The sequence below is a fragment of the Nelusetta ayraudi genome, unplaced genomic scaffold, assembly GCF_046127955.1.
Source record: "Nelusetta ayraudi isolate G7.1 ecotype Tasmania unplaced genomic scaffold, CSIRO-AGI_Nayr_v1 ptg000008l, whole genome shotgun sequence".
Taxonomy (NCBI): Eukaryota; Metazoa; Chordata; class Actinopteri; order Tetraodontiformes; family Monacanthidae; genus Nelusetta; species Nelusetta ayraudi.
In genome coordinates, this window is record NW_027466058.1 from 3,065,001 (window position 1) to 3,078,158 (window position 13,158).

Below are 13,158 nucleotides of genomic sequence, written 5' to 3' on the forward strand. Positions count from 1 at the left end.
TCTCCCCGTCTCATCCTTCCCCTGCTCCCCTCTCTCCTCTCCAAACCTGCCCCCCTGATCCTCCCCCACCTCTCTTCCTCCTCCTCCTCCTCCTCCTCCTCTACAGGCACCACTAGTCGACGCTGCTCTTTGGATCACCGCGGTATGGCCTTCTGGGAGAAGCCCAGCTATGCTCGATGCATAACAAATGAATTCAGATACTTGCAGCAATCAGTAGGTGCACAGTCAGCTCCCTCTCACAGCCTCTGTTTCCACTGCATCATCAGTTACCTCCCATGTTTTCCCTCACACCACCACCGCCGACGCACACGCCGACGCACGCACGCACACACGCACACACACACACACACACACACACACACACACACACACACACACACACACACACACACACACACATTCTCATCATTCAATACAGCCACGCATGTGCTTGCATTCAATAGAGGAGCAAATTAAAAAAGAGCTATTTTCTCGTGTTTAATGGAAAGTCATCATCGTGGCCGCGTGGAGATTCATGCATGTTCACGTTGGTGTGTGCATGCAATGCTTGCATGTGTGTGTGTGTGTGTGTGAGATGCGTTCCATTGTTTGCACCAAATTGTTGAATAAGATTATGGAGAATAAGTTTTTATTTATTGGGCCAATATCGTTAAGGTGATGAATTTGGCATTTTGCTTTCATAAAGAATGATAACGCAGAGACCTTTTGGCTGTGTGGGAAAAACAAAAACAACAACAGGAAGTGCACGAGGCTGGAGCAATTTCCAGAATCCTCCGCCGGCCGTTAAAAATGAAATAATTCACGCGGGGGGGACGACGGCGCATTAAACGCAGCACCTGTGAACGAGCGTTTTACGCACGCAGCCCTGTGCAGCGATGTGAAATGCTATTTTCACTCGGCAATTCCTGCCTAAATGTGTGTCTTCTGCTCCAGTTAACACTTTTATTCATATTGGCCGATTTTGAAAACATCCGCGGGCAGAATACATTTCAGCTCCGTCTTTGATATAAGTGTCGCAAAAAGGCCTTCCGAGGGCCTGCGAGAGTCTTTCTTCCCGATTCCTTCCGCCCCATTTACCCCCCCCAAAAAACGTCCCCGCTTTTTTTTCCCTTTTTTTTTTACCTCCTGGTGCCGTCGATGCCCCAAGTTCTGTCCCTTCCTGTTTTTGGAGGTTCAGGGCCACCTCGCCAAAGGCCAGAGGATGCTGGCAGGAGACGGGATGTCCCAGGTCACCAAGAACCTGCTGGACCTCACCCAGAGGAGGAGCTTCTACGCCGGCGACCTGCTGTCCTCGGTGGAGATCCTCCGCAACGTGACGGAGACCTTCAAGAGAGCCAGTTATGAACCGTCGTCAGATGACGTGCAGGTAAAACAGCTTTTTTTTTTTTTTTTTTTTTAAATGCTCATGTCGTAGTGTTTTTTAAAAGGTCGCCCCTTGCAGAAAAAGAACAAGTGAGCTTAGGTTTTTCGCCACATCGCAGTAGGAGTCACAAAAGAGAAGGTGTCCCAGGAGCCCCCCCCCCCCTCCCCTCCACACACACACACACACACACACCTCTGTTGTATCGAGAGATCTCCCCCACGTCCTAAAGCTGTCTCATCTCATCATGTCGGGGGGGTTGACTGCAGTCCTGATCCTCTTTATGTCAATAGGATGATGGAGATTATAGTGAAAGCTCCTCCCTCCTTCACCAATAAGATAATTTATGTCCTCTGAGCGGTGTCACTCTCAAAGACGTCCTTCCTTTCCTCAGGCTGGGTCCATCCGCCGTATGAGAGTGAATCTGAAGAGTCAGGAAGTTCATACTTGCGTTCTATCTCATCTTGTGAATTCCCCTCGGGGATTAATAAAGTATCTATTCATCCATCTCTCCTATCTGTCCACCTATCTGTCTATGTGACGGCACCAGCGCAGCAAGTTTAGGATGGCTCGTATCAATGTGCAAAATGTGCATAAAAGGTTGATTAATACTTTTTTTTAACCTTTCTGCCCCACCCCTAAGCTCGCAGCAGTGTCTCCTTTATGCTTATAGACATTACAGGGGGGTTCGAAATATAGTGTGAATTGGTCTCGGCTGTGCCAACTGTTTCAGCAGTTATGATTTTCACTTTTGTCAGCCAACGCTAGATGCCCTCCAGAATGTTGATTAAAACTCTTTTTTTTTTTTTTTTTTATTATTAAAAACTAAAACAAGCACACGCATCCAATTCCTGATGAAGGATGTGTTTAAATTGTGTAACGACATCATAACAATCCCATTAACTTAATTACCCACTTATGTTGTGGCTGTGATGCAGCAGTGTAAAACACGGCTTGAGATTTAAAAAAAAATAAATAAAGACGTTGCAACGTTCAAAGAGAAAAAAAAAGCCTGCAGTGTCCTGCACGGGTTATCAACAGTTCTCAGTTGATGTAAGGTGGCACGCTCGGCTGCTAGTAGCTCCACAGAAATAAAAGCCCAAATGTGCTCTCCATGGATGGGCAGCCCGGACTCCCATTTAGCAGTTTCCCAACCAGAGGAAATCTATGAGATGAGGAAAAGCGTCCTGTCTCTGGACATCAGCAGCGCTCTGTACTGCGTGCGTGCGTGCGTGTGTGTGTGTGTGTGTGTGTGTGTGTGTGTGTGTGTGTGTGTGTGTGTGGGCAGACAGGAGCAGCAGAGCAGTCAGCAACCCCCCCCACCACACACACCCGTCCCCCCACCTCCTCGCTCCTCCTTCACCGTGCGTCTCCGCGCTAATGCAGTGTTAAAGTGGGCACATTACCACCAGAGGGAGCATAAGCATTCAAGTAGAAAACAAGATAGCCTGTGTCAAGAGAGGGAGCCACTCCCTCAGGCGAATTGCGGACCAGACGCAATAACAAGGCTAAAGATCAGACTGAGGGGGGCTCCTATTACTGTTGCAGGGAGCGAGCAGCCCCCCCGCTCCCCTGCTGCACGAGGCAGAAGAAGAAGCAGAAGAAGACGGAGGAGAGAAAGACAATCCACACAGCTGCTCAAACATTCCCTTTCATCCCCTCCTCCTCCTCCTCCTCTTCTTTCCACCCTGATTACAGCCCGAGCTTCCCCTCCCGCAGCAATAAGTGTCTGCAGCAAAGCTCCGGGGCGGCTGGCGGTGCGCCACCGTCAGAGTCGGACCATCTTCCTGCCCCCCCCCCTCCTGTCCGCACTCACTGTCTTACGCCAGTCGCAAATCTGATTCCCCTCTGATTGTGTGATTTCATAAAGCACCTCTGCTTTGCCTGCTAATTGAGCGTGGGGGTGTCTCACGCTTCCCCCCCCCCCCCTCTCTCTCTCTTTCTGTTTTATCACCACGGCAGAATTTCTTTCAAATCATCAGTAACCTCTTGGAGGAGGAAAACAAGGAGAAATGGGAAGACGCTCAAAAGGTAGGCACGTTGCCGTGAATAATTCACTCTTGCTGCACGAGCGCCTGGGAAAATGTGACTCGGGGAGCCGTCCACTGCTTTTCGCTGCATCTGAACGGCAGGGATTAAAGAATAATAATTAAAAAAAAAAAAAAAAAAAAAAAAAAATGTCAGGCCAGGCTTGAGACAAGACGGTGCTATAGTTACATAAATAAATGGCCCCGAGACGTTGTTGGGAAGAGGAGTGTGACATCTGGCCTAATTTGGAGAGCCAGTTCCTCCGAGCACCACAGGGTGGCAGCAGCACTGCCACAGACGGCGGAGCTGCTGCCGGCAGGGAAGGAGGGAAGCTGCTGCTGCTGCTGCACGTACACGCACACGCACACGCGCACACACACACACACACACACACACACACACACACACACACACACACACACACACACAGTGTCCCTCAGCTGAGACGCATCACGGCGACAGGCGTGATTGTGGTGATTCAGATTAATGGCGGGTGTTTGATTGCTTTTTAACGGCAACTAAGAGTTTTATCAGCCTCCCTGACAAGCAGGGGGAAAACACCGCCTTCCCCATTTCGCTGTCACACTTTGGCTGGAGAGCTGAGGGAAGGCAGAAAGCGTCAGAGGCCAGCAGGGTTTATCCTCTGTCGGACGTGTCCCTTCGCGTGAGAGGTGGCAACACTCGGTTTTCGAACCTGCCACTGGTGTCCTGGGGGGGAAGAAAAAAAAGGAAAAAAGAAAAATCACACTCTTTTCCAGACCCTGACAGAGATGCCATCTGCGATGACTGCGAGTCTGCAGAGGGCATCTGCTGCGTTATCGCCTTCGCCGGTAAATCGACTTCAACAAGGCGGCACCTACGCTGACGTGTGATTGAGGTGTGGGCTTAAAATCCGACCCGTCTGGAGTTTAAAGGCCCACTGAGTGACATTTGAAGGGGTGCACTTGCTGTGAAACAGAACAGAAAATGCATGCATCTCCTTAGCTAAGTCTTTAAAAATGATAACTTGTGCTAACAAGCACCTGCATTTACATACACAGCAGACCACCTGAGAGGAGGCGGCCCTATTGTTCCCACACGTGCCTACAGTAGAATGTGGACCTGCTCAGGTCTTTCCAGCAGTTCTAATAGGAAAAGAGTTCCAGTCAGTGGAATGTATTGAATCAGAACTGAAACAAACACAGTTTGCAATATGCTCTCTGACCATCAGGGGGCGCTAAACGACACGCGCCGAGCCTTTAAGACCGTCGCGGGCGTTTGAAAGTGCTCCAGGAAAAAAAACAGTGCCGAGCATCTCGGCAGGCTGTTTGCTCACAGCGGGTCTCAGTTTGGCAGCCAAGCCGCCCCTAAGCCCCCCATCACCGCCACCACCACCACCCCCCCAGGTAGGATGCCAGCGGGGAGTGGCTCATCGTTAAGGATGCATCACAGAAGGAGACTGCAAAAAAAAAAGAAAAAAACTTAAAAGAAGAGGAACTGCAAAAAAAAATATATAATAATAATAGAAAAAAAATATCTGTCCCCAAACACCCAGGAGAGAAGGTTTTAATTATTTGCGCGGTTTATCAGCTTGCAGGATGTTTGGCGGAGCCGCCTCGTCTGATTCCGTCCGACTTCACAGCTATCAATTTTTCTCACCCGCTGCCTTTTTTTTTCCCCTCCCTCCTTCTCAAATTCCACCCGGCATTAATGAGCTAACACAGCACCCACACACACACACACACACACACACACACACACACACACACACACACACACACACACACCCCTGCATGCTGCGGACACTGAAAACGCTCACATGAAACACCTCACTGTTTTTTTTTTTTGCTTTTTTTTTTTTTTGCTTTGCCTTTGCTGGCAGCAGGCTGGGCTCTATGCAGAGATCACTATATATTCACCTCCTGTCACTGTTACCATGGCAAGGAGAGGAAGAGGCTCTGTCTACAGAAAAGCTCCTCCGCTGCAGCCACGTCTCGCCGTCGCCATGGAGACGATGGGCCGAGCGAGCGAGCATGACTGCACTGTGCGTCAGACATGCCGGAAGGGGCGACGTGATGTGCTTTTCTCCCCCCCCCCCACTCGACACCCTACCCACCCACCGCCGCCGCTGCGTGTGTTCACTCTGCTGTGTCACAGGCTCTCGGCGTCGGCATCAGCCTGGTCCCAACGCCGGCACGTGCAGACACAGACTGTCACCGACGTGCCTCAGGTGTTTGTTTCCATATCGAGAGCGAAGCGCTAATTGCGCAACGGCAGTCAAAAGTCCCCCTTTTTCTAATCCGTATAATCGCTCTCCTTCTGAATCCTACACGCGATGCGACGCAATTAATATTCTTCTTTTTTCCACGACTGACATTTTGAAATATTACCGCAGCTTGGTTTATGACGCCGTCATGCGTGTGACACGACACCCGCAGCCTCACAATCACAATCGACGCCCATTATGTGTGTCGCCCCCCTCCCTTGCCTCCCCCCCCCTCCAAATCAAAGCCTCTTATTAGATCGGATCCATCTCCAGCGGACTGCCGGCCAAGACCACAGTGCAATCTTTTGAAGGTCACTTATTGGATTAGCTCGTCTTTGATTTATTGACACAGAGGAAGGCGCTGACCAGACCGACGGTCCCGGCTGCTGTCGGCTGCGGAGCTGTCCGCGGTGCTGAACTCCTGCCTTTGCATTTTCTCCCGGCAGTCGGCTTCCTGAGGGGGGAGGGCAGCCTGAACTCTGTGTGCGTGTGTCTGTGCCAGTATTTTTTGTTTGTTTATTTATTTGCCTTATTTTGAATCAACTGCCTCATCGTGCAACATTCTTTTCTTTGTCTAGAAAAAGAATCCATGAGATTAAAGATGATTGTATTGCCGTATTAGCTTTTTTTGTGGACAGTTGAGACAAATGCTTGTCGGCTAGAAATGGTATTTCACTCAAAATATTAAGTGCCAGTTAGCTGCATTAAGCTATAAACTAAGAAAGTCATGATGTGAATTATTTTGCATTACTGCTTGACTTGGCTTTTCATGCTTTTCGCATTCACTAACAATTCCATCTACACATTTTTACCACATATGTCTAATCTATTTTTCAAGTCATAGTACTTGCTTTGGTGTGTATTTTTCCTATTCATGATTTGCTTTTTTCGCTTTCCAGCCTCCCTCGTTCACCTGTTTTGCATGTCCTTATTCCCAGAATGCATTTGTGAGCCGCTTTTCAATCTTTCTTCCGCTGCTTCTATTTTTCGCTCCACGTCCCTCCATCCGTCCGGCGATAGCGACCACTCCCGGGTTTGTGAAATCGAAAAAAGGCGCCTCTCATCTTCTTGGTGTGTGTCTTCTCATCTCCTTTATCCCGTCCAGATCTATCCCGGAGCGGTGGAGCTCATGCAGGTCATAGAGGAATTCATCCACATCGTCGGATTGGGCATGAAGGATTTCCACAATGCCTATTTGATGACTGGGAACTTGGGTAAGGATCAGCGCCTCCTTCCTCCCTCGCGGCTGGCGGCGCCGAGTTCATTTTACCATTTATTTCTGCTTGACACGGACACATAATCCCTGCGCTCTGCTGACTCCTCGTGCCAATTTCCCCCCGCCGTCATTAATTTGGGATAAATGGTGCGTGGTAGGAGTGGGGGTGTAAAATTACTGAAAATCAATATTGTTAATTAAAACTGAGCTTGTGGTCTTAATGCGCTAAATTCCTATGAAAACACTTAACACCCCGTCCAATATCGGGAGCATGCAGCGTGGAAGCCCCCCCTCACGAGACCAAAGCTGCTCTTTAACCAAAGCTATTACACGTCCGACACTTTTTACATCGTCGGGGAAAAAAATTAACTAAAGTGCCATGCAGCTGGATCGCTCTGAAGTCACGCTCATCCATCTTGTCACCATCCCAGAGAAAAAGGTTTTCAGCCAGTCTTAAAGTTTCATTGGATGGATCGGATCACCTTCAACGTCCTTTGAGGACAGCAAGCGAGAAGCGACTTCAATCAGGGAGAAAGACACAACAGCGTTGTGTCAGAGCAGGATGGAATTTTCACATTTAGATGGTGTTCAATTTTTGAATTCGGTCTCTCCTGGTTTGCAACAGTGCAGCACTGGCTGCCTAGCTAGAGGGGCTGAGGCCAGCCAAACTAGCAGGAACGAACCTGATTGGCGTTACAGAAAGTTTTCCCAATCACCTTACGTGTTTTTCTTCCCCACCAAGATCACTTTCCATGGGCCTCTCTAATCTTTAATGGATGTGTGATATAAATAATCTAGCGGTCTGGGATCCAAAGAGCTGAAAAATACATGTGATGAACTAGCGATCGAGAATTCCACAAAACAGTCAGATTTGTAGCAACGGTGCAGAAGGACCCCTCAAGGAAAGAAAAAAAAAAAAAAAAATCCCAAGCACCAGACGTTTCAAGTTTGCTCGGAGATTTAAAGCTTTCTACTTGAAACGCTCAAAGTGTTTGTGGCACATTTTGAGGTGAAGTCATTCCGTCTGATGTGACTCTCTCCTGGAGCCCTCGGAGGGAGGCGTGATTAGCGGAGAACCCCGAAGCGCTCGGCGCAAGACGTGCAGCCACATGAAAAGGCTTGTTTGCCACTCGGCGGTGGAGATTAGCAGTTATTGGAAAAATATGTTGTGGGAGTTTGTTTTTGTTTTTTTTCGGATGAAAGGCTTAAAAATTTGTGCGTAAGTGTAATTACAAGTTATTATTTTCAGATGTAAAGAGCTTGCTAACATTTTCTTTTCTTACCTCCCCTCCCCCCGACACCACAATCCCTCTGTCGATGATTACGGGCTGAGTTTAAAGCCCCCCCCCCCCTCCGCTCTTCAGATGAAGAAGCGTGTGGCTGCGGCTCTTCAAGCAGCAATTCCTCCTCTCTAATGTTCTCGCCGGCTCTTTGTGCCGCTGCCACGTGGCCTCCCGGACGATCCCGGCATCTCATTTCTGACTCAGCGATAAATGGTGTCTCCCTTAAACGGAATAATAGAGCTGCGCCTATGATTTATTCATGAAAGCGAGCGCGCTGAGCACGTGCGGCCTCGCCGCTTGTAGGCCGGTCCTCCGCCCAAGTCGGGGTTTTTCGCACTTTTATCCCTGACACAACCTTCACATCTGACCCACTTTCCTGCACACTCTGCCACCGCTGCCCCCATCATGCCCCCATATTACCACCGACATGAATAAATCCCCTCCAGAGGACAGCACAGTAAACGCGTTGCCGTGAACGCACCCATCAAAACGCCATTACGGAGCTCCGCGTGAAGCAAATTAAGTTGTGTGCTTCAGGAAGTAAATCTCAGCTGCGTTTGAAAATGCCGAGCGTTAATGACCCCCATTGCACGGTGGCAGACATTTCCGAGCCCTTCCTGCCATTTGTCCTAATGGTGGCGGTCCGGCATCACCGCCTCGGCCTCCTCGCCAGTGTCAAGACGTGACCTCCTCGGTGGACACCAGCATTCTGAGAAAATGATCCCAAATTGGCCATTAGGTGTTAAATCCAGATTTCTATACCTGCTAGTGCGCTAGCGTGCGCCACGAGGATGAACCCGGGAACTCGGTTGTTTATCTCATTAAGTCGACTGTGACTCTGCTCTGCTCTGCAGACCTCTGGATTGGACAGTGTCAGCTAATCAGGCAGGAGGCAATAGAAAATCTGGCCATGTTCTAAAACACACCACTTAAAGGCCCCGCGTGTCGGATTTAGTGACATTAAGGGGTCAGGAATCACCCCCATCCCCATCTTCTCACCTCACAAAAACCCAGAGTGGATCTAAACTGGGCAGACGTGGCGGTGCAGTATTGTACAGCGATATGTGAGAAAAACCACGAGAAGATGTTTGTTTTTAGGGGCTTCATTATTTCTGCAACATACTTGCACATTAGGCATTGATCAAAGTCGTCCACACCTGAAAGTGGCCTAACAGACACACCTGTAAACACTGGATTTCTTATGTTCTTTTCATGCATAAAAATACAAATGTATTACTCAAGCACAACTTCAGCCTATAGTATTACCACCCTGGATTGCTTCATCTAACTATTCAGTTTCAGTATTCAGAGTTAAGCTCAGAGACAGATATTCATTTTCTTTTCTTTTAAAGAATATTTAAATATAATAAACGCAAAGGTCTTTTAATTATGGGGACTTCGCAACATGTTCACATTTACGGAATTCTTGTATTGGCATTTTAAGAGCAGTGATCATCAGAGAATTGGATGGTAAAGCACAGAGTATGCGTGCTAATGAAGTGACTGCAGCTCAATGCTGATAAAGGCGTGAGTGAGGCTGGGTGGCGGGAAGAGGCGGCTGCTTTTAGACTCAGTTATTTTGGGGATGCAGGGCCGGATTTTCTGAAGCAGCTTTTTTTATTTTCTTCATCTTCTTTTTTTGGGAAAATCTTTGCAGGGGCTATTTGGCTTATGTGTGATTATCTGAAGATGTGGCAGTAATGAGGTGCCTCGAGCCATCAGCCCCTTACCAACCGCTGGTGAAGAAATTAGATCAGATTAGATTCAGCTTCATTGTGGCCGGCGAGCGGTCGGAGGAGGAGGGAGTGTTAAGACGTTAAAGGGAAAAGGCACTTTGGGTGCAAACTCCGACTTTATGTCTTATCTGTTCTTTTGTTTTTTTCCTATGACCGATTTAATATTAGATGGTGCGGTGAAAATGAAAACCAATAAACATGTATGAGTGGAAAACCTTGCTCAGTGTGGCAACATGTTTAAAAGAAAATAGCAGAAAACCTCGAACTTGACGGGACAAAACTGGTAGGCGGAGCTTGAGTTAGGGCCGTGCACGTGGCCCCCTTGTTCTGATTAGAGGAAATGGAGAGTTTTGTGGCTCCGTCGGCGGGAGCCAAAGCCATCTTGCAGCATAATTCCGTCACTAATTTATGGGAGCCGGGATAAATACTGGCTGTCACCGCCGCCTCGTCCTCTTGTCCTCCCCACTTTTAGCCAAATAACCTTGATCGCAAAAAAAAAAAAAAAGAGGCCCCGCCCGCCGCTCCCCTCACTCGCGCAAACACTTGGAGGACAAAAGAAAAAAAAGAGAAATAAGCAAAGCGCGGGACGTGTTAGACAATTAAACGGCGCTCTGAAGGTGAAGCGCGCCGCGGCCGCTCTTGACATTTCCGTCCTGGCTTGTCTGTGGCGAGGGCGACGCGTCACGCTCGGGGGGAAATATTGTGACATTAGCGGCGATTAATCGTAATTAGATGCACAAGCACGTGCGGCGGAAGCTCATTATTTTATTTCCCTGTGCAAAAAAATGTTTGCTTTGCGCCCCCTCCCCCCGCCGACTTCCGCTGTTTACTTAACGCCGGAGCCCCTCGTCGTCACACGCGTTCCGAACGTGATGACTGACGCAATAATTCCCTCGTATGAAAATGAGCCGTGCGGAATGAGTCCCGATCTGTGTTCGGAGACACGGAAAATCCAAAATGATCACTTTATTTATTCCATCAGGCCTCGCCAGGCAGAGTGTAAAAGCCCCATTTACCTGCAGAATTACCTGCAGCTTTGTATGGAGTCTTTTTTAGCACCGCACACACACACACACACACACACACACACACACACGTACAGACACACACTCAACCCTCTTTGCAACATCTGGTGCCGGGAAACAGGGCCCCTCTGTGGGTCTTGTGGCGGCGTGTGATTTCATGCCCGCTGACGGATCGTCTTAAACACACAGACGCACCTTCTGTCACAGTGCAGGAAACAACAGAGCCTCTGTGTCAATGGCGGGATTAGCCTCGGTGAAGCACCACCTGACCTGGACTTGACGCTGCACCCGCGGGAGAACGCTTTGTTTTCATCCTCCCCTCCAGGTCCCCCTCGTGATGCCGCAGCCTCTCCCTGTTAATCCTGGGAATTCATCCTCGTCCTCCGAGGGAAGCTCTGCGAGCAGCCGAGGAAGGAAGTCGCTGTTCGACGTGCAGACAGAAAACACATGAAGAACCTTTGTCTGACATTGAGTTCTATAGCTCAGTAGATGTTTCTTTATCGTGATTAAATACTGGGTGTCTAATTGTGACCGTTTAAAGGTAAATATAGAATGTGTAGCCTGCTTCTAGGCTGGACATGTTGTATTCTGCCGACTTTGGTGTGAATCATTGGTTATTTGAGTTTCTGTTGCCTTTCTACCATCTACAAGCACTCTGTCCTTTCTGACCACTGACCCCTGACAACAACAAGGCAACACAACTGCTGCTCACTGGACATTTTCTCTTTCCGGGACCGTTCTCTGTAACCCATCAGCCCGTCTGACTCCAGCCACATTCAAAGTCACTTCAACCCATTTTCTGCCCCATTCAGATGCTCAGTTTGAACTTCAGCAGGTCGCCTGTCATATGCAAACATCACTCACGTAATGCAATGTCATAAACAGGTCTCCAACTGCTGCAAATGTGTGGACGAGACTGCGCTATGCGGGTGGTAAATAATTTGCCCTTTTGCATTTCTGCTTTTCTCGTTCTTGGGATCACAGGTTGCAAAGCAGAGCAATGGTGTTGATGTGCGTCTGTGAGATGAGAGATCCAGCTTAGCATTGCAGACATGCATTCATCACCTCACAGTAATTGCATCAGGTGACAGGAAATGCCCTCCAAAGCAGGATAGTTGTTGGTTTTTTTCTCCGTCCAAACACTCCTGAAAAGCCTGCACAGTCATTCAATATCAGTCTGGGAAAGAGCTCATTGCAAATGTTTGGAAGGGGGGCTTTTGGAAAATATTCCGGCCAGGTGAATCTTCTGCCTCCGTCAAGGCAGATCAAACAGATTCCTTGAGCCAGCTGGTGACTGCATGACACTTTCCACTGGCGCTGGAGGCGCCGCGGCCCTGTGGCGAGCCGCGGTGTGCCGGAGAGTTTAATAAAACTCCTGTCAGGAGGAGTCAGGAGCTGCACGTAGCTGCGAGTGCTGCTCTTTGCTCTCCTTTTAATAAGGAAAACTCGCCCAGCTCCGCTACAGCTGGAACAAGTAAACCCCGGCTGCAGCCCTCGCCACCGCAGCCAAAAAACGCCGACTGGTCCTTTTACACTTTAATCGATGGAGAGTTTTCAAGATGAATCCACAAAAGAAACGGACTTGAAATGTCAGCGATGCAGCCGCCTTTTGCAGGGACAAGCTCCCGAATACTCAATCAGGCAGGTTCCTAGTTAACATGTGTTGTCGCTCTTGCGTGCTCCACAGTGGCCAGCATCCAGAGGCTCCCGGCTGTGTCTGTGATGACCGACATCAACTTCCCCATGAAGGGCCGGAAGGGGATGGTGGACTGGGCCAGGAACTCCGAGGACAAAGTGGTCATCCCCAAAGGCCTCTTCGTCTCGCAGTCAGCAGGTAGGCAGCCGCTCGCGTTTCAACGTATCTTTCTTAAAAATAACAAACTTCCTCAACGTGAAGGAAAAATGCAGCGGATAGATAGAAAATGAGGTTTTGTGGGTCGCTGTTGAAGGAGAAATATTGCGGCGGCGCTGCAGCAAGAGGCGGCGTGATTTAAAACGTTACATTTTCGGCTCGCCGCTGAAGGTGCGTCCTCTGTGTTTTATGCTCCATCAGCCCTTGTTTGGAGGAAGTGAGTTATTGCGGCGAGCCGTTGAACAAAGCCAGCACGCGGCCGCCCGCCCGCGCACGTCGTGGTCCTAGCGCTTTCCATCGACTCAGCGCTTTTAGCGTCCGCTCAAATCAAAGCGGCAGGTCGCCGCCTCCGTCCAGGGCCAGACAATCTGCTTAATTGGTCCAATCAGTCTGTCTGGAAAACATCAAAGACA

General features: G+C 49.1%; 1 protein-coding gene across 6 annotated transcripts in view; it reads left to right on the forward strand.

Moving 5' to 3' along the window:
* The window catches only part of adgrb3 (adhesion G protein-coupled receptor B3), a 120,492-nt gene that overhangs the window by 71,272 nt on the left and 36,062 nt on the right, over positions 1–13,158 (forward strand). For 5 of the 6 annotated variants that reach the window (XM_076018748.1, XM_076018751.1, XM_076018753.1 and 2 more), the window contains 5 exons: positions 107–213; positions 1,172–1,366; positions 3,323–3,391; positions 6,739–6,847; positions 12,581–12,727. In XM_076018748.1, the coding sequence (XP_075874863.1) occupies positions 107–213; positions 1,172–1,366; positions 3,323–3,391; positions 6,739–6,847; positions 12,581–12,727 (627 nt within the window). The remainder of the gene's footprint in view (positions 1–106; positions 214–1,171; positions 1,367–3,322; positions 3,392–6,738; positions 6,848–12,580; positions 12,728–13,158) is intronic. The other variant, XM_076018749.1, reaches the window with a different exon arrangement.